Here is a 24,693-nt window from a genome sequence, read left to right as displayed (position 1 = left end):
GACGATATACCACTAATTTAAATTACATTCGGCAAACATCGGTAATCTTCGAGAGATATTTGTTTTCATTCCATACAACACTGGTTTACTGGCGAATTGTCGATTTTGAAGTCTTATTCTCATATAGTCCATATAGTCTAGGCCTAGATCTAGATCTAGAGGACGTAGACGCTTGTTCACGACGCATTTATTATTATTTGACGTACGTGTTTCAATTACTGGTCCTACACGATTATTTCAAGACTTCGCATTTGAAGCTGAATGTGTGATACTGATACTAGTAAGTGGTTACCAGTGCATTTCGTAACCACGTGCTCTCGGTATTCTAGGATAACCTTCTCGAAATATACAAGATTTTGAGAGTTGAAGTATTTTTATACAATTTATAATAACTGCGGACAAGTTAAAAGTAAGAGACCATTTTAATCTATCTTATAACAATTTTAATTGAACGTAAGGCAATTTTTCAACAGCTAGACTACCTACTTGCAGTATTGTACTTGCACTACTCTAATTATAATGAATTCATTAAAACATCAAATGTTTTAATTATCAAATACATTGTCTTTCAGGCAAAATGGCAAAATCACGTGTAACGAACAAAGCTCCTAGAAAGGAGGGATTCAATCGATCCGGACACAGTATGAATCCCGAACGGCCCACAGAAGGATTGAAGGGTGTAGCTAAAGTTCGAACGAAAGCAACGATTAAGAGATTACAGATGTATCGTAACTCGAAACCGAAGCGAGATCGAACAGGAAAGATCATCAGCCCCGCGCCCTTTCAAGGGTGGCAACCGTCCGGCACCATGTCTCGCGTTGAACCTTCTCAGAGATGGTTCAGTAATTCAAGGGTCATTTCTCAAAATGCTTTGCAAAAATTTCAAAGTGAATTGGGCAAAGCGATGAAAGATCCTTACAAAGTTGTCATGAAACCAACCCAATTGCCGATAACTCTGCTTGAACAGAAAGCTGCGAAGGCGAGAGTGCATGTGCTGGATACAGAAAATTTCGAAAGTGTTTTTGGTCCAAAGAAGGTGCGGAAGAAACCGAATTTAACTGTGTCCTCCTATGACGAATTTCAAAAAATGGCAGAACAAAAGGAGGAGGAGTATAATATGGAAAAGGATTCGAAGGATGTCGATCTCGTACGTCCAGACACTGGTGTCAGAGAGGCGCAGAGGGATTGGGTCATGGCCGCTGGCCAAAGCAAAAGAATTTGGAACGAATTATATAAAGTTATAGATTCTTCCGATGTCGTTTTACAAGTACTGGACGCCAGAGATCCTTTAGGAACCAGATCGCCTCCCATTGAGAAGTATCTTAAAACTGAAAAACCTCACAAGCATTTAATGTTTATCTTAAATAAAGTTGACCTGGTTCCGACGTGGGTCACGCAGAGATGGGTCGCGATTCTAAGCGCTGAATATCCAACTGTCGCGTTTCACGCTTCGATGATGCATCCATTTGGCAAAGGCTCTTTGATAAATCTGTTACGACAGTTCGCAAAATTGCATACTGATAAGAAACAGATCAGCGTAGGTTTCATTGGTTATCCTAATACTGGTAAAAGTTCGATTATAAATACTTTAAGATCGAAGAAAGTGTGCAGCGTAGCACCGATAGCAGGTGAAACGAAAGTGTGGCAATATATCACTTTGATGAGGCGAATCTACTTAATAGATTGCCCAGGCGTGGTTTACCCATCGGCAGAAACCGACTCTGAGAAAGTCTTGAAAGGTGTCGTCAGGGTGGAGCTTGTTCAGAACCCGGAAGATTATATTCCAGAAGTATTGTCGCGCGTGAGAGAAGACTATATACGGAAAACTTACAAAATTATGGAGTGGAACGATCATGTCGATTTCTTAGAAAAGCTGGCGCGTAGAAGTGGGAAATTATTAAAGAAGGGAGAGCCGGATATCACGATTGTTTCGCGAATGATTCTGAATGATTGGCAACGTGGTAAACTACCGTATTACGTTGCACCTCCTGGTTTCGAGCAACCATTAGCAAAATCAGTGATCGATGAAGACAACGATGCTGCTAGAACTGTTGAAGACAATAATGCTGAGGATAATACTGTCGTGAACCAAACTGAGAATCTACCGAGCAAAGAGCCACCGAAAATTCAATTGTCCGTAATTCAAGATTTTCGTAAAATTAGAGTCGGTTTACCGTATTCGGGTGACGATGTAAAAAATAGTCTATCTATTGAATCTGATACACCTGTAAATGACAAAGAAAACGATACACAGGAAACCAGTTCAATTTCATCTGATATCGGTCAAATTGAAGATGAGGAGAATACGTCATCGATTGAAGATAAGGAAAGCATGGACTCTGATGGGAATTCAGAAAATGGGAAGAAAGAGGACGGAGAAGATGCGAGTGATGAAATTCGTTTGCCGCTGGAAAAGGACACTTTATTGCAGAGTGCTTACGACGAAGTAGAAGAGGACTACGATTCTAGTGATAGCGAAATGTTAAATGTAAAAACGGTAGCCAGTAGTGGTACGTTTAAAGTTTCTTCCATGCCTTCCAAAGTGGATTCGTTAGCAAGGAAATTAACAAGTAAACAACGGCGAGCTCTAGAGAGAGCCAGTAAACGGAAGAAAATTGGTAGCAACTTTTATGAAGTTACAAACGTAAAAAATAGGAATAGAAATAGAAAAATACCTAAGGTTGTACGAAAATGATCTTATTTATAAGAGAGATGTAACAGCGACTATTAACACAAATGTTTTCCAGATGCAATTTCTTATACAGACTGCGTTAGTATGAGAAATGTCATTTCAAATAAAAAGTTATTGTTTTTTATTAAACGAAATTTTCTACATATTTATTATACAACGGAGCTCATCGAATACATACATACTTGTATCTTGTTAAACCGAAATTCATGTTTCCAAGGCAAAGTAAAACCAATTTCAAATGATCTTTTCGAGTTTCTTATTGACGCACCTTGTGAGTGCATATGATTTTCTTAGATGTGCAATGTTTCAAGTTGAAGATTATACCATGAGCCGCGTACGTTCAATTCGTACAATGATAAGAAGTAATAAAAAATAAGTCTTCCAACGGAAAAAAATACATAGGTCAGTTAATGTCTCTAGGAGGAAATGTTTAAGCTCGATATTTTGTTATAATACAAAAGAATGATCGAACATTCGATTTGATTTCTATTTGCTACAAATAGTTAAAGCCACGAGAACAAAAGGAAACTTCGATCTAGCATTCCCTCGGAAACGAAAAGTTGCGCTTTTGCTGAAATCGTCATACAAAGAGAAATAGAAAAAGGGACTGAGATTCAAGCAACCGAGGACGCATTTTTCGATCAATGTCTAAGTCTCATTAAAGTAGTCATCGTTTCTCCAATGTATGTCGACACAAGTAAGAATAATAATATATCAGTTCCCCAACAAAAAGAAACAGAACTTCCAGTATCGATTACTACAAGATTTTATTATCAATGGATCGAAAAAATGGCAAACAACGATGCACGAACGATGACGAAACACACAGGTAGTACAATACAGAACGACGTTCAACACGAGTGAATGAGAACTTCGTTTTTATTGTTCATCAAAATAATTTAGTACCACATCGAGTTGAATGACTTGGCCCTTGTTGGGAGATATAATAAAGGGAGCAAATGGGAGTACAGAAGAGGGATTAACGGGAATGATGGGGTGACGGTTATCTAGACGAGGAAGGAAAAATGGTAGGAAAAATGTAATAGCGAACTATATAGTATATCGTTTGAAAAAATCGGCCTTAATCGATTAAGCATTGTTACACGAGCTCTTGACTACCTGCGTAAATATACGCGCATTAATGAGTGTATCTGTTTTTTTGACTTAGTTTCTTCGTTCGCTTGTTCATTCGATCTGTACCGATCGATCGTTCATCCGTGGCCTCATTCTATTTTTTTTCTTTTTTTTTTCTTTTTTTATTTCTTACCTCTTATTTCTTGTCTACGTTACCGCTGGGATACGTCTGTGCTACCGCTAATAGTAGTTAGAGCTAAATATACAACTATAGTACTTCTTCTCGTGTCTGGGGAACCCACGCAACGAATCATGCAGCTGCATAATAATAATTCCGTACAAATACTCGGTTGCACGTATTCCTTGCGCTTCTTATTTCTCACGAATTATGCATGCTTTCCACCACGTTCGACCACGTTATCGTTAATAATGCACGTTGACCGGTCGTCGTATCGCTTTCATCTGTTGGTTAATAAACGACGCTATCGTATTATCCTTGCGAATCGCTCGACATTTGTCATTTTTCATCGAGCCAGCTTCGTCGCACGTACAGTCTACACGCATACACTCTATGCAGTATGAAACGGACGTATCGACCCTCGGTTGAACGATTATAAAAAGCCTCGATGGGTTTTGCCAATACTCGTTTCTTCGATGAAAAGATCTTGAATTTGGTTACAATAGAACGTACAAAAATTCTTACGCTTGTCCAAAAGTCAGATCCGTCTTCAGCCCGCCACGCTTCCTGTTACATTCCTTGTGTCTATGTATGTAAGCGAGTGTATGCGTCTGTGTTTCTTGATTTTTTTACAAAGAAACATGCTATGTACTCGATTAATCCATTAGGATTTTATTTTATATTTTATCGACGCTCAGTATACGACGAATGGATGATGCATATACATACATATTTTAGTTTTTCTGTTCTCTTTTCAATACTTGAATCTTTGTCGAGAGTGTCGAACGTAACGGTGTTTATCATTGTTCTTTTTTCTTCGAATGCCGCATCGTCTAGAACTCTCGAGGAAAAGTTAGCGTCAGTGAACAATAACGAGACACGCGATGATGTTTCATTGTTAAGATTGTGACGGTGGTACAATCGAAATTCTCGTCAGCCCGTTTTGCGATTCGAGGAGGACGACGGCGCTTTCGAACGAGTCAGGCATACTGAGTATCTGTGGGAAATAATTCTGGTATCGATTCAACATCCGCGAAGGATGAGAGAAGCAAACGTATTCACTAATTTTACCAATTCAATTGTAACGAATCCCATGCTTTCTGATTTCGTTACTTTCGCTGATGCTCGAAATGATTATTATTAAATATAAAGTAGAATACATAGAGGCATGTTAGAACAGCTATCTTCTATCCGCATTGAGTACAAAGGGGTAGAAGCTAGGCAAGTATTGTAAAATAGATTTATTTGACCAAAAAGAATTATGAAAGAAGTCCCAGGCTCGTTGTTACGAAAAGTCGTTCATAACGGAAAATGTGAATCTCTTAAACAGATTGGATTTATGTTAATTTCAGATGTTGAATCGAAGCTTAAATAATTTTCATGTTCTGTTCACGTGCATAGTATATAATTTGGCATTATTATAGTTTTAGGACTACGTATAATTCCCGTGAAACGATCGACCGATCGCTTCGAATCGACGCTCGTTGTTAAAAGTTCATTTGCCGATCGACTCCAGAAATAATCGCGTTATTCTTTCGCACCGTTGATTAAATTATGGCAATGTCCTCTCCGCGAAAGAAAGTGAGAGCACATACCCCAGCAGGCGGAGCAACTCTCCTCGAATCGTGCGGTTCGTAACCGTAAAACGTATATTGTAATATTAATAATTACTAATTATACTTTATTATAAATTAATTAAAGAGCTCTTAACGTGTACGTACGCGTACGTGTATATGTGTGTATAATAATATTAATATTAATAATAGTAATATGTACGATAACGTTTATTTTGTAGCAGCAGCTTACTCTCGGCCGTTTCCATCGGATTCGATGCGCATATCGTTCGCCTTTCTTTCCAATCTTTTTTCCTCGACGAAGGTTCAACGAAACCTGGATGTTTTAGTGACTAGCGGCATTCCCAGATCTTCACCGTTTGGTCGACGCTACCGGTGACCACGTACGGATGGCTTTTGTGGAAATCTGGAATGCCAGTGCCCCTCGTTTAACAAACGATTATTATTTCTCATTAACACGTCACCGTATCATGAAACGACACGATTGAACATCGCGCTTAACGTGACTTTCTGACTCATCGGCGAAGTTGGAAAATAAAGATTAGCACTACGACACGAAATGATGTAAGAATGAGCGTAAGGCTGAATTTTGATGAATACTTCAACGCTGTAATCGTGTGTTATGTAACACGAATATTTGATCGTACAGAGATAACGAAACGTGATTACGAGATGATAACGTAACATAACAAAGAATAATTCGATCCTCGTTTTAATCGCTTAATCTTCTTAATTAGGAACTCTGAAGTGACTCACCGACGGTGGTGCAAAAGTGTACGTGCGCGTCGAGTGTCTTCATCGCTCGTTTGTTACGAGTGTCCCAAACTCGGAGGGTTTTATCGTCGGAGGCGCTGACGATGAACTTGCCACCAGGATGGAAGACGATGCCGCGCACCCAGTTGTCGTGTCCTACCAGAGTGAACAGACACACGCCGGCACCGACATCCCACACCTTAATCAGTTTGTCCCGCGAGCCGGACGCGAGGAAAGGTCCTTCATGCGCGCCCTTGTTGTCTGCCCCTGCAGCGGCATTTATCGATGCCCTGGCGCTGTCCGGTGCCCATGCAATACACTCCACTACGTGGTCGTGGTCTCTGAGTTCGACCTAAAAATTACACACATGGTCTTAAATTAAAAAAAAAAAGATTTCTCTAAAACCTGTTGCAAGTATGCGATATTATGAAATTCGAATAAAGGAGAATTTATCTTCGACTATCCGACGAAACGAATATATGCATTAATAGCGCTCTTATCCTACTTTTGCCAATCGATTGATTTCATCTTGCAACAGTACTGATTGTCGAGCAACGAAATGACTCACGATCACTTTAATTTCGTTATATAACATCATTACACATTTCTAGTAAAAATATTCCAATACGTAACAATTAAAAACTTAAGGCGATTCCTGTAATCTTTTATGCTTTATTACCCAATAAAATGGAATAAATAACGGCAGTTCATTTACGTATATAATTTATGTATAATATATCAGAAGAATCATTAGGTTATATTTTGAATACAACATACCTTCGTATCTTTCGTTGCCACGTGCCAGACTCGCACTGTCTGATCGTTCGAGCAGCTGGCGATCAATTCTCCACAAGGACTGACTCTGGCCATCCGTACCCATTCCCTATGCCCCGTCAACGTTTTGACACAATAACCCGTCGCGACCTCCCATATTTTGATGGTCTTATCCCTAGAAGCGCTCACTACGAAGTCCCCTTGTGGCACAAACGCGACCGAGCTGACGCTGTGGTCGTGTCCGTGCATGGTTTTCACGCAGGCGAACGACTGGTGAAAGTCCCATAGCTTTATGGACATGTCTGCGCTACAAGAGACCAACAATTTTCCGGTGACATCGAATGATACGTCTTGTATACTGTCGGTGTGACCCTTTAATGTCCTCTCGAAGTCACCGCTCTCGAAGTCCCATACCTGATTGAATCAATACCGATCAGAAAATTATTCTTCGCAAGAAACGATTATTTTCTAGCACATATTTTTAATTAATTAATATGTCCTTACCTTAATGGTCGCATCTTCACTAGCGGACACTATAAGACTAAAAACTGGATGGAAAATAACTCTGTTGATAGGAGCTCTGTGGCCAGTGAGACTGTACTTTTCGGGTGGCCTCGGTATCCATTCAGATGGTGATCGTTTGCTACGTGTCGGTGCACCCTCGATGAATTCTTTCTCTGCCTCGGAAAGTTTCGATTCCAGTTCCATTACCTACAACATAACAGGAATCATTTATTCGCTGAATGAGCTAGAAGCAAAAAATAAGTCATACGGCAAAAGTAGGAAATAGGAGTATGCAGAATCTCAGTTAAAAAAGACAAATGCAAAGAAAAAAGTAAAACAGAAGATTTGAGGAATGTGTGAACCGTCTAAAATTTACCTTCTTCTGCAGGCGTATGACCGAGGTCCATTTCTTCTCCAAAAGGCCTCCGTACTTTCTTTCCACCTCTCCCGGCATATCGGCTTCTTTCTTGAATGCTTCGAGCGCATCTTGATAGCCGTTGGTGCTGAGGTAGTCCGCGATCGCCTTATTTCTGGAATGAGATAAGACGATTGCTTAAAACCTTATTGTCCTATTATGAATCAAATTAAAAATGAAATAGTTCGGTACACATTATTGCACATGTTTATAGCAAAGATATTGCGATTCTATTAAAAGTTATTGATTAGTATGATGATCGATACATGGGTTGATCTTGCACAATTAATTTATATTTGAATAAAATAATTACATTATAAGAGGCAATGAAAATAAATTCGATAGCAAATTGAAGAGTTTGAAATAAATCTCTTTCTGCTGACAGAAAACCGAAAATTTCGTTAAACGTGCTGATACGCGGTGTTAGAATGAAGGTATCGATATATTACTGTAGAAACAGGTATTCAGCAGGTAGGTCGATGCAACGGAGGGCACAGGTTGAGTACGTGGGAAAGAGATTGAAAGTCGAGCAGAATTATGCCGGGGTGAAAGGCCTGAAGTCGGTCATTATTCTCTCTATTCACCAGCCGCTTCCACGCGATAGTAAGTTAGCACACAAACGAATTATCACCGGGATTTTTGTTTCCCGGTGTTCAAATGCCAGCAGCCAGAATAAACGGTAACAGGTATGATGATAGGTAACAGATATCCACATGCACTGTCTAAGAAAGCGTTCGAACGTGACGTTATTTTGTATCATACTTTTTATGTTCCGCACATTATATGCATTCTTTATGCAGATCCAGTTTTTCTGCAAATGCATAAAATCCGCAGTCTAATTATTGTCAGAGATAATGATAGCAAATTGTACAGTAGTCAAAGGAATTGAACAGTTCATATCTAAAATATGAATTTCTCTTTGTTAAGAGGGAAAAGCGAAACCAAACACTGTAACATCTTATTTTTCGCTTGTGTCCAGATGTTTGGAAACAATAGAACGAGGGAAGAACAGAAGGTGGATGGCACGTAAAGGGTTTCATTGATCACTACAAGTGATCACTTACGATACCGAAAGTGCCCGCCTTATTAGGCTTCGGCTTCTTTACATACACATTAAAATTCTTTTCTACTATGGAATTAAAAGAATTGAAACGTACAACGTGAAACAACTATGTGTTTCATAGATGGTGCATCCATTTCTTCGCCTTAAGATGTATGCTACCGTTTCGAAAAAAGGTCATAATTGAGACGGTCTTTCGTAATAGATATTTTTTACCTTCTTATCGAATAGACAATTCGACTGTAGGGTAGAAATAGAAGGAGAGAGGGATTGATTTTTCGCGTTATCGTTATCGATCCGAGTATTCGCGCGTGCTCGAGAGACGCCTTCTGGTTCTCCTGCGACGGCCATCGCGCCTCGACCACGATCACAACTGATTTGACGTCATTTCACAAAACACATGCATGCGTGGAAGTCAGCATCGATCCTCTCAGCAATCAATGCAACGAGTCTTATATCGTTTGCGCCCTCACGTAGACACATAATAATGAAATCGTAATAACTGAGGGTGAAAAACTTACAACTCCTCCCTCTGACGTTGAGACAGCACCATTTTCATGATCCTCGCGTGTGTTTACAGGCTTATGCTCAACAATGATTCAAACGAGCGCGACTAGATTCTTCTCCAGTCACCTCCTGATTAATTCAGTGCTCAGCCATCGACATCGTCTGTAATACAGAATAAAAAGCTCAATAATAAAATACTGCAGGTATATTTATTTTACAAGAGGATCCTCTTATCTATCCAGAGAACAGTTCTCAATTGGAAAGTAGTGAATTAATAAATAACACACGATTAGCCAATTTCATTTGATCGACTGAACGACAATCGGGAAGAATCGTGCTAAGAATATCTAATTAACGTGAATTACGAGCCCTCTTTTTGACAATATTCAACATGTATTAAATTAGTGCTTACATAGAAAAACACATTGGACACTCGGTCTATTCTTCTATGTATGCATCTATGAAACATCATTTCTATGTGACAATTTCCACTGACTCTATCTGTATACTATATTATTCCTTAGCTGCGACTGATTTCGTACAATCCGTTTATACTTGAAATTGTGAAACACTAGGATATTGCAATATGCACTTACTTTTGATACTTTTATGCATCACACGCGAACATCAACACGTTTCTATTACCTACACATTCAATTCTTTTATAAATGCATTGGATTCAGATTCTGATTATAATTTTAAATGAGAGCATAAATGAACGAATGAAAATTTGTGAAATTGTAATGAATAATCAGAGAAAGCTTCTCACGTGATATTTCAATGCTTTACAGTTATGTACACACGTAATCGTAAATGAGATTCTGTTCTATCCCCCTTCCTTTAGTTTCAAGGTTGAAATCTTTTATCAAAATATAAGGTATGCTAATCAATGGGTTATCAGAACTTTTACAGACTTCTTACAATAGTATACAGAGTGAAGTCGTGGTATGACCGGTGATTCTGCATGCATTATTTGTATTGTGTCTTCTGTTATCCGTGAACATTATCCGCGGGATAATGAGGGAAGAGAAAATACAAATTTGAGACTACGTGAACGATCCGCAGACACATGTCCCTAGACAATTGTTTCTCAGTACAAGTTGTTTATTGAATGACATTTGAAACGAAAGCTACCCTCTTAAATTTTAAAGAATTTCAAATTTCAAATAAATAGTTTTTATACGACAACTATCTAGACACTACTACTATAGTAATGTAGTGCAAACAAATCAGTTTAAAAAGGGGATTCAGAATTAATTAGGACTGAACGGATTGCGCGTACAGTCTATTATGTTTACGATGCTTGCGTTCATTCGCATAAAATCGTACGTAGGAAGTCGCTCTATCCCGTGGCTTGGGAATAAATAGTTGAAGGAGAAAAGACCTTGACAATCGAGAAAGCGCGTTGCATCGTTGTGACGCTTTACGAGGATGGTTATCGGCGCGATGCGCCGTAATCGATAAACCGGCTGTCCGACCGCCCACCCTCGTCGCCCGCTATCCATTCCGCCTTGCGATGCGTTCAAATATTCATGACGGCCTTCTTTAATTTTTCTTCTACATAAAATCGCGTTAACGCGAGCCAGAAAAGTCCTCCGATCGCGGATCTCGTGAACGAGATCGCAGATTGTTATGCAAAACGTTCGCAATGTCATTCAATAGAATCAAATGTAGGGAGTAGTTTTATCTCTCGAAAGTGAAACATACCTTGTCATCTACATACTTCTATTAAACTCTCTGTATACGCAATATTTCTATAAGTAAAATTGCACAAAACTTCGTTTAAGCATGCGTGAAGTAAATATGTATGTAAATACTATGTATCTATCGCGCACATTGTTTCTCCGACTCGATTCGATGTTCGAGTCTTTTAATAGAAAGTAACCATGCTAATGATCGTGACGGTAAGAAGAAGTTTAAACTTGTACGCATATGCAGGGAAATGCGACTATTTTCAATGAAATTAAAAGTATTTGATATACTCCATAGGCGATACTTAGCTATCTATCACGCTGCTGTCTCGGAAACAGTTTCCTCTTCCCGATATCTACCTGTACCTTCGCTTTTCTCGAGACCACGGTCGTGACTAATTACCCGTTAGCCACGAGAAACGTACTCGAGATCGTTAATGATTCCGACAGCGAAACGGAAACGAGCACGAGTCGTTTTCGCGAGCTGAAGCAGGACGAAATGAAATTCGCATGGTGGCGGTACCACTTTTCATCAGAGGACACGCGGCCAAACTGCAAGCAATAAGTACCGACGCACTCGCGTTTGACGTAAAGAACATCGAAAATGAATTGAACTCGCTGACAGAGCTGACAGCTGATCGTTGAACAACGACTCGTACGAACGTCTGTCAAAAGTTTGTTGGTCTGACAGATAAGACAACAGCCGAACGAACGGAAACGAGGGTGAGGCGTTTAAATATCAGACGAAGACTCGGTAGCCGGGGCACAGTAGTCGCACCGTCGCTAGACGCAAACGGTCATTCACGAAAAAATCAATTCGAAGTGACGTGCAACATGTACGCTCTATATGTGCGCAACATGGCTTGGAATGACTGAACGAGGCCCGTTAATCAATATTTTGGTCGATTTCCGATGAGCCGTACGCCGTGGGCCGGTGTCACATCGTCGAAAAGCACGGTGACGCGAAATCGTCGCGCGAATACGGTACGCGGAACACAGCCGTTTGTTGTAAATCGCATGCGGCCATTTTGCCAGAACCTGTCACGTCCGATTGTCGTCGATTTTACGCTCAGATCCGGCTGCCAAACCGAGAATCGCGACGCTAGAACAAGCGTACGTGTGCTGGTTGTTACTTACTCGTTTTGTTGGAGCAGCAGTAACCGGGATCCTTCGAGACAGGAAAAATCACTGGAAAACCGGACGAACACAACCACCGAAGAACTACTCGAGATAACTTCTGCGATAGGACTGTCTCGCAAGGTGGCGCCCGCGAGTCTTCCAATTGCAACGCATGCGTCGTGTATATCGATGTCACTAATCTTTACCGCATGAGACACGCGAGAAAGGGACGAGGACGCGAGGCGCATGGACTTAAAGCCGTGTATCCACTTGTATCAGAGAGAAACTTTCTCTCTGCTTGTATCACATCCTCGTGTATTCTTCGTTTCTCGTTCCCCTTAAGAACTCCCTTTTATATTATTAATTACATGTTGTTGGTAATTAATAATTTCTTCACTTCTTGCCTCATTTCCAGACTTGCATTTCCAGTTCTCGTCTTTTATTTCTTTTCTACTAAGCTAAACGGAAAATCCAATTGCATTTCATAGAGACGGTGGATATGTAACCTATTCTCAGTTGTAAATTTGTTTACATAAATAGATTCGAAATTTAAGTTGTAAAGAAATACAGAGAGAGAAAGAACGTGAGAGATTTCAAATTTTGATGGCTTTTTCACAACCGAATTCGAGAGGTAAGATTATGCAATACTATTGTTATTTCTATTTTTACGAAAATGGCTCATTTGATTTCAGAATTGCAAAATCGAAAAATCTTGGAGGAATTGCAATTGAAGAAACAGATGCTCTTAAAACAAGGAGTTACACCAACGTTGAACACATCATTAGCTGTTACTTCGACAGGATCTCCTTCTAATTCAGTAAGTATCTGAATACAATTTTAATATAAAGTAACAGGTATTAAATGCATTTGTTTTCCTAAAAGTTTCTGCTCATCATTTTTCTTCGTTTCGTTTTACAGCCTTCTGATGGTGTTGCCATGAGCGCATCCCAAAGAGCAGCCTTGAACAATGCGCATGCTGCATCAGCAGGATACTTCGTGACACAGGATTCTTCCTTCGGCAATCTTATTCTACCGGTTCTCCCTAGATTCGATGCTAAATGAAGAGAGTGCAAACCGTAGTGTATTATTCAAACTGTAACTGGCGACACGAGCGATTCGACGATCTGTACGATAAAAGCGATTTCAGAAAGTAAACTAAGTGCTTTGTACTTATGTAAGGAAAATGGCTAGCATTCAGCTGCGCGAGTTAGAAGAGTATTTACAACAATTGGATGGATTTAACAAACCTAAAATACTACTGGAACAATATTGTACTAGTGCACATATCGCGTCGCGTATGTTGTATTGTGCTCAGACACAATATGACGACATAGAAGGACGTACGGTGGCTGACTTAGGTTGCGGATGCGGCGTTTTATCGCTTGGAGCACAAATGCTTGGAGCAGGCCACGTAATCGGCTTCGAGATCGATCCAGACGCGCTTGAGATTCAATCAAGAAACTGCAGTGAAATAGAACTGTTCGTGGAAGCTGTACAGTGCGATGTACTTCAGTACTTACCAGGTAGATATAAGATATATGTATAAGAATAAAATACGTTTCATTAATCGTGTCATTAAATTCCAGGTAGATTTGAGAGATACTTCGACACAGTGGTCATGAATCCACCTTTTGGTACGAAGCACAACGCGGGTACTGATATGAAGTTCTTAGAAATCGCGAGTAAGATAGCGTCGAATGCCGTATATTCGTTGCACAAAACGAGTACGCGTGATTACATTCTACGAAAGGCTGGACAGTATGGTGCTAAAGGCGAAGTCATCGCAGAGCTGAGATACGATTTACCGAAAGCATACAGGTTTCATAAGAAAACTTCTGTAGATGTTCAAGTAGATTTTGTACGATTTGAATTAAATCACTGAATTTTTTTCTTACTTCGCGGAATTTCGTGTACGACTTAATACGTCCAAACATTCTATTTTGATTAGAGTGCGTGTTCAAACGCATGTGCATGCGTGTGTGAAAACGAGTATGAATGAAATATTCTGATATATACATAATAAAGTAGTTTCAAAGAAAAATAATTGTACATATCTATTTAACAAATCTGATAAAATGATGTAAAAGGAATTGTTCGGTTTTTATTACTGTTATTCATTCTTCGTAAAAAAATTTGTATTCGCAGATAGTTCTGCAGTCAAACGATCATTCGAACTTTATTCCTTGCGCTAATGGTAGTCCATCTCCGTGATTAATAGTTATAGTTGAGCGCCGCATGTAATTCTTCCATGCATCGCTTCCACTTTCGCGGCCACCACCCGTTGCCTTCTCTCCTCCGAACGCACCACCTATTTCTGCTCCACTAGTTCCGATGTTAACATTCACTACTCCACAGTCTGAACCGTGAGGCCCGATCCACTGCAATACAAAGCATACTCGGTCAATAAAAATAATGCAATTCTTAAGTACTAAATCTCTTACCTTAAAGACATTTCCTACATCTCTAGTAAACAGCGCACTGCTTAATCCTTGTTGCACGCTATTATTAAGAGCTATGGCCTCGTCCACGGAATTTACTTCGAAAACATATACGATCGGTGCGAATGTTTCTCTTTGAACAATTTCGCTATCGTGCGAGAGACCAGAAATAATCGTCGGTTCGACGAAAAAGCCAGCTCTGTCCAGTTGATTTCCACCGAATTCAACTTTTCCTCCGTTTTTAACAGCAGTATTAATTGCTTGCTGTAAGGACATTATAGATTCTTTTCGTAATATCTAAGAACATTCAATGTTTTGCATGTACTATGAGAGACATTAATACCTTATATTCGTCCACTGCGCGTTGACTGTGCACTGGTCCGAACAGAACAGTTTCATTTAAAGGATTGCCTGTCCTTCCCAAAATACTCTTGTACGCAGTCTTCAATTTTCCTATTCAATGTACCGATTGAATTAATCGAATACGCCTTATTTAAATTCCTTTGATCTATGAATTTATTTATTCTGTTACCTAAAAATTCGTCCTTTATTTTACGGTGAAGGATTAATCTCCTAGTACTGGTACATCTCTGACCAGCTGTTCCGACACACGCGAATAACGCGGCTTTAACTGCCAGATTAACATCGGCATCTTCAGCGACTGTCGCGAAAGAAATTTCAAATGTTAGCAATATATAAAGTTCGCTAGAATGAAAAATATAATTAATTACAAACGAATTAACAACCTATAAGTGCACTGTTGCCTCCTAATTCCAATAAGAATTTGCCGAATCGTTCTTGTACCTTGAGTGCCACTTGTTTTCCAGCACTGCAACTTCCAGTAAATGAAACGAGAGGTACTCTAAAAATAGAAGTGATAATTATCCGCATGAGATAAAAGTACAAAATATTCACGCGATATTTCTGCACTAAAATATGTATTTAAGTTTACCGTCTATCATTGACGATCGTTTCACCAATATCCGTCCCTCCAGTAACCATCGACACGATGGAACCGGGGATGTTGTTTCGCTCCAGTACCTTCGCGATGATCTTCGTGGTTGCAATAGTTACCAGTGGGGTGGTAGGTGCACCTTTCCAGACCATTGTGTTCCCGCAAACCATTGCTATTGCACTGTTCCAACCGTATACCTAAGATATCGATCATGTATGCGTTTGCCTAGCTTTTGTCTCTAACATTTTCTTCTACCGTATACTATTAATTCAATGAATTATTAGACTTGCCGCGACAGGTGAGTTGAACGCAGAGATGATACCAACGACGCCGAGGGGGTTCCATTTTTCTAGAAGCGCGTGATCCTGCCTTTCAGATGGAAATACACTACCAGATAACGACCTTGATAAGCCGACAGCGTAATCGCATATATCGATGTATTCTTGAACTTCTCCTATGCTCTCCGGCAATATCTTTCCTAAGGAATCATGTTATCATCAAGATATCCAAGGGTCAAAGAAATGTTAGAATTACCCATTTCCAAGGACACCAGTTGTCCTAGTGGCCTTAAATTCAGTCGGAGTTCATCTCCGATTTGCCTCACTATCTCTCCTCGCGTGGGGGCTGGTAACGATGCCCACTGAGTCCAGGCTTTGCGTGCCTCCGCGATAGTTTCGCTAGTCTCACTCGAAGTTGCTGTGCGAACTTTTGCTATTACTTGGCCTGTTATCGGTGAAACTGATTCTACAACCTGCATCACAAAATAGGTGTTTACGATTTGTGGCGAGAGGAAATGCTGAATTAAAAATTTTATATGTTTGGGAAAGAAAATATACCTTGCCGGATCCTCCCCATTGTCCATTGTAGAGACCAGGATTTTCGGTAGAGAGACCCAACTGTTTCAAGAATCCGTATTTTGAGTCCGTCACCAAATGCCTAAGCATTTGCAGCTGAGGAACTCTGTTTCTTGACGATACGCGGAGCATTGCGAATTGTTAACAACTGGTACGTTACGCATCACGACTCGATAATATAAATACACAAAAGGTCATCGAAAATAACTTTACTTATCAAGAGAAGAAGAGGGGAATGCGATAAACTGGAAGATGGAAAAATAAAAACGAGTATCTCAAATCAGAATTGATTTAACATTGTAAAGTTCCAAAGCGACAACGAGATGCTGACTAATTGAGAAAACGATTGTACCCTGTCATCAGAAAAGAGAAAGGGTGATTGGTGATACAGACAAGAACATCCTGTTAAGATTTATTGCTCCCAACATCTCTATCACAAATTGCTTATACAGGCTGGAACATCGAAAATTTACTAGGAAATTCTGATGCAAACAAATCTAATATACGTTTATAAATCTTTATTTTCTTATATCACAACGTACAAAAATAAAAATTATTTCTTATAATACATATACAAAAGTGAAATTAAAATATACTCTTTTTTTCTAATTAACTATCTTATCGTCGAGCAATAAATGAAAACATACTACATACTTTACGTATATGTATTAATATGTAAGAGGAGAATGTATTAAAACAATCGTCCTATCATGAAAAATAAAAAAAGAAAAGAAAACAATAAAATGCTTATGATAAAAAAAACTGGAAATGTTTAACGCATAGGTATATATTTATATAAAGACGTCATATTATATCTTGTAATACTGAATAGCGAATGTATAATACTTTTTGAGCTTGTTCTAGATTCATGAACATGGAAGTCTTTTACTTTTGTAGAAGAGTGCAGTTTGTATTTCTTTACTTTAGACCGTTCTATATTATCAATAATAATATATTAGGAACAACATTTTAATTTCTTAAAAATACTGCTTTTACATAAGTATGAAATTTATGTTTGTATCAAGAATGTTCTAAAAACTGAGATAACAATAACACATGAATGACTTGATTATTTAGGAGAATTAATAATTCTATCGAGCTCTAGAAATCATGCACTAATATGATCCCTTTCCACGCGAGATCGATTTCTTTACACTATTCATAAACAATGAGAACTTGCAAGGAACATCTTCATTAGAATATACTTCCATTTGTACTTTTATACATACTTTACGTATATGTATTAATATGTAAGAGGAGAATGTATTAAAACAATCGTCCTATCATGAAAAATAAAAAAAGAAAAGAAAACAATAAAATGCTTATGATAAAAAAAAACTGGAAATGTTTAACGCATAGGTATATATTTATATAAAGACGTCATATTATATCTTGTAATACTGAATAGCGAATGTATAATACTTTTTGAGCTTGTTCTAGATTCATGAACATGGAAGTCTTTTACTTTTGTAGAAGAGTGCAGTTTGTATTTCTTTACTTTAGACCGTTCTATATTATCAATAATAATATATTAGGAACAACATTTTAATTTCTTAAAAATACTGCTTTTACATAAGTATGAAATTTATGTTTGTATCAAGAATGTTCTAAAAACTGAGATAACAATAACACATGAATGACTTGATTATTTAGGAGAATTAATAATTCTATCGAGCTCTAGAAATCATGCACTAATATGATCCCTTTCCACGCGAGATCGATTTCTTTACACTATTCATAAACAATGAGAACTTGCAAGGAACATCTTCATTAGAATATACTTCCATTTGTACTTTTATATATACTATATATATATATATGGTAACACGAACCAGATGATATTCATCAAAAATATCTTTTATCACAATTACGTTTACGTAGTTTATCAGTGCAAAAATAAAACAATCTTAAGAAACATGATAGGAAAATACCGTGATAATGATCAGCCCGCATCCTCTCTTTCACAGCTTTTTACTTTGTTTTTGCTCTGATAAGCTATTTCTTATACTGTATTTAGTACGACGAGAGTGAGAATACTGCGAAGTGTTTATAGGAAGTAGAGTAAATTTGCCATCTGTGTACTCGGCAGTCGACGTATAAATTGAGCAACTAAAAATGCTAATTTGTGTGCGTATTGACAAGGTGCCGGTACTCTCACCGTACCGGACCAATTGAAGTACATATGACATAGTTTGTATGTCATACGTTGCAACTGATCGGCCTTCCAACCTAGAGTATCGTCTATCACGTTGAACGCACACGGTGTAACTGTTCCTTGGCGTACGCTTTGAGGTATGATAAAAAAGTCGTAACGGAGCGGGTTGGTGACCACGTCGTCGATCACTGTACCCGGTGGCGGATTTTTATCACCGTGAAAGACTCTAGTATTAATACGTTTAGTTACGATCACGAAACCCATTTTAACAGGAGCTTCTCCATACAGGGAGTGTAACCTCGATTTTATCATTGTAACCTCATGCTCGAATACATAGGGTACTTGACCCTCACCGACGCCATCACGGTAAATCAGAATATGCGATGGCAAGATTTTGTTTAATTTCTTATAATCCTGTATAGCTGTTACTAAGTTCGTCGAAAATTGATTGGACAACTCCTCACCCGAGGAATGGTGGCTGACCGCGCTGAAGTATCTCGTTAAACCTTTATCTAATGAAGCTACCATCGCGCCGAAGTCACGGCTCCTGTCGGACGGGTCATGACATACGTCAAAGCCGACTACCATTAGATTGATCGGTGGCAGGTCGACGCTCCACGGACCACCGCCAAGTTTGCAATTCACTTGGATAGCTACCTTAGTAGCTATCGACCGTACATTTTTTGATGTGACATTTTTATATAGGAATACCTGTGACGGAACTGGTCTGTCGACCACGCATTTTTTCTTTATAGCGCCATATCGGTCTGCACGATTGTTCGGGACCACGCAGAAGACCAGTTCAGGATTTGTAGAGCTCATTACTTTTTCGAGCGACTCCGTGTATGTGTTTGACCGGTCGTCGCCGATTTCGAAGATCCTGGGCTTGTCAAAAGCGCATCCCATACCTTTGGCGCATTCTTGTAACGTGGTCACGAATCTCTGTAAAATAAAAAATACAAGTTATCATAAATATTTGTTGGTGATTACAAATCATGGCTACAGCATCGTAAAAATGAAATGTATCCCATATTCATCGGTCTCGCTCATTTTTGAAAATGCTTGATTTGACGAGAACGAAAAATTGGATTTTGGCAAAAGATCGAATACTTGTAATAAACTCACCTCCACATCTCGTCTCATACGGTTTACGCAGATCAGCACCCAGTTATTGAGTCGAGCAGCATTGTATGCCGGTTTCGACTGCAGTTCTCGTGTCCAATCAGCGAATTGTCCAGCAGATGCACTTCTACCACCACCTAATATTATTTTCTCAGGTGGCAGAACGCGACCCGGCACGTTAACCAAATGGCTGTCGAGTTTTAAATTCCATTCGTTCAATTCTTGAACAATTCCTGGCTGGGATCGAAGCCGGTTATTGAACGATAAGAGCTTGTCGATACGTGCCTGTGGAGATACACGGGTGTGCTCAGATAAGGCTCGCATCAACTGAAAGTTCTCTCTCATTCTATCAGTCATACCTGCAGAATATTATTTATTTATTTATTTGTAACATCACACAGCTCGATATACGATGTGCCTAATAATAAATATTGATCAAAGAGAAACTGTCTAGTACGAATTTCGAGACATTGAAAATTAAAGGATAAATACAAGATACAGAGGTAATTACCGGTTGCACGGCACAACTCGGGAACGAGATAGATGATCTCTGGTTGGCCAGCCCGACGATCCTTCGCCTTTACTTTGCTCACAAGCATCGGTTGCGAATCACCCTGGATCTTGATTCGGTACTTATTATTGTAATAATCCTTGTACGAGATACTTTCGCCGTTTCTCAGTTGAAAGGTAGAACTGGGATTTGCGTCGAAATCCACGTCCGATATACGATATGTGTTGTTATTGTAATCGGTTAACACGACTAAACCAATAACTTGGGACTCGAACGCACTCTAAAAATACATTTTCATCAACAATCAAATTTAATATATATATTTGTATAACGGTGAAAGTCCTTACCTTATAATTTCGTTGATTGTTCTCGTAACATTCTGTTAGTATATCTAACACAGTTTGCTGACGCATCACTTTATGCGTAATCTCGGCGCACATGAGCATGCTGCTCTCATGCTGCCTGATAGACGTCAAATAACCAGGCCACAGTTCCAACCTGAAGTCTCTTATTTCCACCTAATGTGAATTATAATAAATAGCAGAAATGCCATAACGTACATAATATTACATAAACCAACGAGAAACGAATTGCACTCACCTTGGCCCGTGCGTCGTAGTAATCGCGTCCAACAATTTGAAGATTCAAAAGTTCTAAACACTTTCGCACGATTATGTTGAAAAATTGTATGTACTGGTGATCGCCTTTTTTCAAGTCACCAACAAGGCGTATGCTGATTCTGATCTTTTCATCATCGGACTGTCTTTGCGACCAGAACTCCAATTCCTGCAATCAAATTAATCTTTCGTGTTCACCTCACCGATAACAATACAACAGTAAAGAGCTTGTTTAAAAACGAAAAATTGATTTAGAGCAAAATACATTTGCAATTTATTTGATTGTATCTTACATCTCCTAAACGTCGGCTGGTGTACATCACAGTACCGTCAAACACGTACGCGCCTAGAGCTTCTTTATGCTGTCTAAGCATACCTTTTCGAACGACAGTTCGATCTTCTTCTGGCGCAAAGTCTACGCGATACTGGTATAAACACCAATCGGTTTGCGCAAGTAACTTGAAATAATTCGCTTGTAACGGTATGGGATTTCCAGTGGTACCTGAAAAATTTAATTACTTTGAACTGTGCACTACAAAGAACATCTCATTTTTCTAATTCTTTCATATTTTCGAAGAACTATTAACCTTTTTTGGTTATCAGAGTGGATGGTCTGGTATGAATTTCTGGAACTATGACTCGCCTGCCTCGCATTGATCCCCTTCCTAGCGCTGCTCCAGGATCACCTGCAGCTCCCACATCGCCTGCTAACATTAAAAACATACATATTTCAACGAATATTTTCATTCATAATGTAATCTAATACAAGATGGATCAACATTATTTCGAAATAAAAATTTTGAGAAACATATAATTCGTTCAGTTTACCTGCGCCTTCTTGCTGTGCCAAGTCACCTCTGCCTACTCTCGGAGTGGATCTGCTTTCGGCCTGTTGCATTCGAAATTGAAAGAAATTTATACGTTGCATTAACGAAAACTAAAAGTTAGTCCTCAAACTATCATGTCATTTCATTTTCCATTAGATAATAAATTACTGGTACGCAATAGAATTGATCGAATAATAATTAGAAATTAGCTTTACATATACTGATCGATGTTGAGTATGAACATATTTATTTTTTTAATTACCGCTGGTGCTCTTTGTTGAGCCGAAGGGCCTGCTTGTGGCTGTGGCTGCGGCTGTTGTTGCTGTTGCTGTTGCGGTGGTGGTACTGCACCTGGTTTACGGCCCCAAGCACTTTGCTGGGGTGGTGGAGCAGGCTGAGAATGACCAGCTTGACGTGGGGCTGGAGTCTTACTTTTATCATCCATGCCCCTGCCTCTTCCCCGGCCTAGACCCCGACCTCCAGCGCGGCCAGTCATGATTTGGGCTTCAGAAATAAATATTTAATTATATATTGTAAAAGAACCAAACAGCATGGGACACCCGAGCGGGAAAGCGCGGAATGACAAGTCCCAGATGCCCAGGAACTCGGACCCGAACGCCTTTGTTAAGGCTGGACGACGTGATATCTGATCTTTTCTAGGAAAAACATTCGAGAAGGTTACGAGCCGATAACGTTCAAAACACGTGAGGATATTAAGAAAAAACCAGGCCCTTCCCCTCGGGCCTGAGACTCACCGTTTTTTTGTGAGCGAATAGTCGAAGACCTATTAAATTTCAGGGTTTACTATTAAGAGTGCGATATTAGTTTATCTTGCAGTATTATTCCTGATATAAAAATTATATTAACAGTGTATGACTTAATTGTCCCACTTCCCATTTAAAACTTAAAATAACGAACATTTTCGTACCTAAGAATGCATCAAAGTATATTGGTAATAGTAGTCAGTATGCGATAAGCGAGGTTCCGGTAAGAAGAGAATAATGATCGGAGATAGAATTACAACTGTGAACTTAGCAGTCCAGTTGAGGACTTGATAAAAATGTTTCAAGCATAACGTAAAGAAGAAAGTCTCGTGTTCAAATTGTACGGATAAATGATACAATTATTTATTTTAAATTTATTTTCGTACTGGTGTCTGTACAACCAATCACTAAAAATAATCTTTAAAAGAGATATTCGGCTTTAAAAAATGTAACGACGTTTCGTCCTCAATGTTTTATATCCGAATATGTGTTTACACTCGAGCCAACACACGACAGGCTCAAGGTTGAACGAGTTTTCTTAGAAAAAATGTCTGAAACTCTATTACAAAATAATCAACTTGTAAAATAATACTTTTACCTCACTAGGAACAGTTAGAGGCGAAAAAGATGGATGTGTTATTCGTAAAAAGACAATCGACCTCGTGCTCGACCGAAGTTCATAATTAATTCGTATATTACACTATATTCAAACGATTACAAACTATTCTTCTAAATCTTGTGTTAATACGAATAAGACTGAGAATTCGAGTGTAATAAACACGTATTCAATCAAATACGGAAAAATTATTCAAATTCAATCAAAGACGGTGAATCAAGTTGCGGTGAATACAATATTCGTGAACAATATGCAATATTACTATTACTATTAATTTATTAATAAGATTGAAATTATTACCTTAAAGTACTCGATGTAATTAGAATATAGGAACGTGTCTGAACTTGCTCAAAGCGTGATTGCACGTTTTGAGAGATGAAAATATGTCCGACACGCTGCTTGTCCAACAAAAGACTTGCGAGGCAAGGCGGCAAGGCAAGTCTTCGGCTCATATCGCTCGTGCTTCGGCTTAGTGGTGGGAGTTTCGCAGGCAACTTCAGTCCAATGATGGGTGCATCGTGGGATTTTTGGATTTTCCTCGATTTCTATCTGAACCTATTCGTTAAAACATAATAAGTATTAACCTTATTTTCCTCAATTTCTATCTAAACTTATTCATTAAAACATAATAAGTATTAACCTTATTAATCGCGGAGGCGAGCCGCTGCTTTACTCATTAAGATTGCGTGTGAAATCGATTCGAAATTAGAACATTTTACGAATGATTAGTTCGAAAAGGAATAAGGAAGAGGAGAAATCGAGTTTCACGATCTCCGATTCAATCAAGAGCAAAGGCTCGTAGAAACACAATAAATTAGTGAATTGCGCATTTTGCTCTCTTTTCTCGCGCATTGTACTGTACGCGATTGCATGAGTGAAAGACAGATTGTTTGTTCGAGCCCAGCCATTATTGTCCTACGTTCTTAGCCTCTAATTTATATTATTTAAAAACAATTGACTTGCTCTCTCGACCGGTCGTTTCTTAGGGAGGATCAATGTGGGAATTCCGAAGACAAAACCATATAGGGTGATTTCTCTAAATTTATTTATTTGCTTTCTCCTTTGTTCGATGTAGATAGCTGTATATCATTGTACAATAAATGTCAGGTCCCGATATAAATCGAGAACCATTGGACGAGTCAGATATACAAACTGCAGATGTGTCTCGAGAAAGTAATTTTTAGAGTATTATTAGTTCCATTTTCAACCTTACCACATATCAAAAGGTTCAAAAAATCTTTATTTAGTATGCTATTATTTTCGTGTACAAAGTTCAGTTTGTTATTCGTTGGACAATCATATGCATTATTTTTAACATTAATTTATTACGAGACAGAAACCTCATAGACACAGTGAAGCAAATGTCCATACGTAGAACGTTTCAAATATTGCCGCGACTCTGCCTTGTGCCGCCATCTTGCCGCAAACGTACGACGTACGATGTACGACCGCGCTACGAAAGCAAAGCGGAGCAGGTCAGTTTTGGTCAGTTT

The 24,693-nt window shown here is 38.9% G+C and overlaps 5 protein-coding genes and 1 long non-coding RNA gene across 8 annotated transcripts; 3 read left to right on the top strand and 3 right to left on the bottom strand.

The window, feature by feature from the left end:
- The first annotated feature begins 77 nt into the window (after positions 1 to 77).
- Positions 78 to 2,934, top strand: Ns2 (nucleostemin 2). Its single transcript, XM_018029200.2, has 2 exons — positions 78 to 409; positions 573 to 2,934. Exon 2 carries the CDS (start codon positions 578 to 580, stop codon positions 2,693 to 2,695), a length of 2,118 nt encoding a protein of 705 aa, XP_017884689.1. The 5' UTR covers positions 78 to 409; positions 573 to 577; the 3' UTR covers positions 2,696 to 2,934.
- Positions 2,935 to 3,445: 511 nt separating this feature from the next.
- Lis-1 (LisH and WD40 domain-containing Lis-1) lies at positions 3,446 to 12,468 on the bottom strand. Of its 2 annotated transcripts, none has more exons than XM_018029202.2 (7): positions 12,360 to 12,468; positions 9,546 to 9,693; positions 7,926 to 8,079; positions 7,550 to 7,756; positions 7,049 to 7,459; positions 6,275 to 6,623; positions 3,446 to 5,924 (listed from the first exon to the last, which is right to left on the bottom strand). In XM_018029202.2, the coding sequence occupies exons 2-7, from the start codon at positions 9,581 to 9,583 to the stop codon at positions 5,851 to 5,853; spliced, it is 1,233 nt and encodes a 410-aa protein (XP_017884691.1). In that variant the 5' UTR covers positions 9,584 to 9,693; positions 12,360 to 12,468; the 3' UTR covers positions 3,446 to 5,850. The 2 variants fall into 2 exon arrangements, with proteins under 2 accessions (XP_017884691.1, XP_017884692.1); XM_018029203.2 differs by lacking the exon at positions 12,360 to 12,468 and adding an exon at positions 10,128 to 11,909.
- A 114-nt stretch (positions 12,469 to 12,582) lies between these two features.
- LOC108627765 (methyltransferase-like protein 5) lies at positions 12,583 to 14,431 on the top strand. The gene is given in 5 exon segments (XM_018029210.2): positions 12,583 to 12,972; positions 13,034 to 13,158; positions 13,260 to 13,408; positions 13,521 to 13,864; positions 13,928 to 14,431. Coding segments are annotated over 5 exon segments (942 nt in total). The 5' UTR covers positions 12,583 to 12,944; the 3' UTR covers positions 14,224 to 14,431.
- Positions 14,418 to 16,781, bottom strand: Aldh7A1 (aldehyde dehydrogenase 7 family member A1). The gene is made up of 9 exons (XM_018029201.2): positions 16,571 to 16,781; positions 16,269 to 16,485; positions 16,025 to 16,212; positions 15,732 to 15,931; positions 15,526 to 15,641; positions 15,312 to 15,440; positions 15,123 to 15,232; positions 14,783 to 15,043; positions 14,418 to 14,719 (listed from the first exon to the last, which is right to left on the bottom strand). The coding sequence occupies exons 1-9, from the start codon at positions 16,718 to 16,720 to the stop codon at positions 14,507 to 14,509; spliced, it is 1,584 nt and encodes a 527-aa protein (XP_017884690.1). The 5' UTR covers positions 16,721 to 16,781; the 3' UTR covers positions 14,418 to 14,506.
- Positions 16,648 to 17,158, top strand: LOC113464685 (uncharacterized). Its single transcript, XR_003389530.1, has 2 exons — positions 16,648 to 16,739; positions 16,810 to 17,158. It is a non-coding gene; the product is annotated as an uncharacterized LOC113464685 (long non-coding RNA).
- Positions 17,159 to 17,816: 658 nt separating this feature from the next.
- Positions 17,817 to 23,622, bottom strand: LOC108627926 (piwi-like protein Siwi). 2 transcript variants are annotated; one of them, XM_018029523.2, is made up of 10 exons: positions 23,501 to 23,622; positions 22,083 to 22,324; positions 21,822 to 21,882; positions 21,581 to 21,700; positions 21,287 to 21,495; positions 20,977 to 21,162; positions 20,724 to 20,894; positions 20,377 to 20,656; positions 19,869 to 20,224; positions 17,817 to 19,685 (listed from the first exon to the last, which is right to left on the bottom strand). In XM_018029523.2, exons 2-10 carry the CDS (start codon positions 22,314 to 22,316, stop codon positions 18,636 to 18,638), a joined length of 2,667 nt encoding a protein of 888 aa, XP_017885012.1. In that variant the 5' UTR covers positions 22,317 to 22,324; positions 23,501 to 23,622; the 3' UTR covers positions 17,817 to 18,635. The 2 variants fall into 2 exon arrangements, with proteins under 2 accessions (XP_017885012.1, XP_026671675.1); XM_026815874.1 differs by having other exon boundaries at positions 21,581 to 21,697.
- Between the last annotated feature and the right edge of the window lie 1,071 nt (positions 23,623 to 24,693).

Source organism: Ceratina calcarata, unplaced genomic scaffold (genome assembly GCF_001652005.2).
Source record: "Ceratina calcarata isolate Rehan_Ccalc_2016 unplaced genomic scaffold, ASM165200v1 scaffold48.2, whole genome shotgun sequence".
NCBI lineage: Eukaryota > Metazoa > Arthropoda > Insecta > Hymenoptera > Apidae > Ceratina > Ceratina calcarata.
This window is presented reverse-complemented; position numbering and strand designations above follow the sequence as displayed.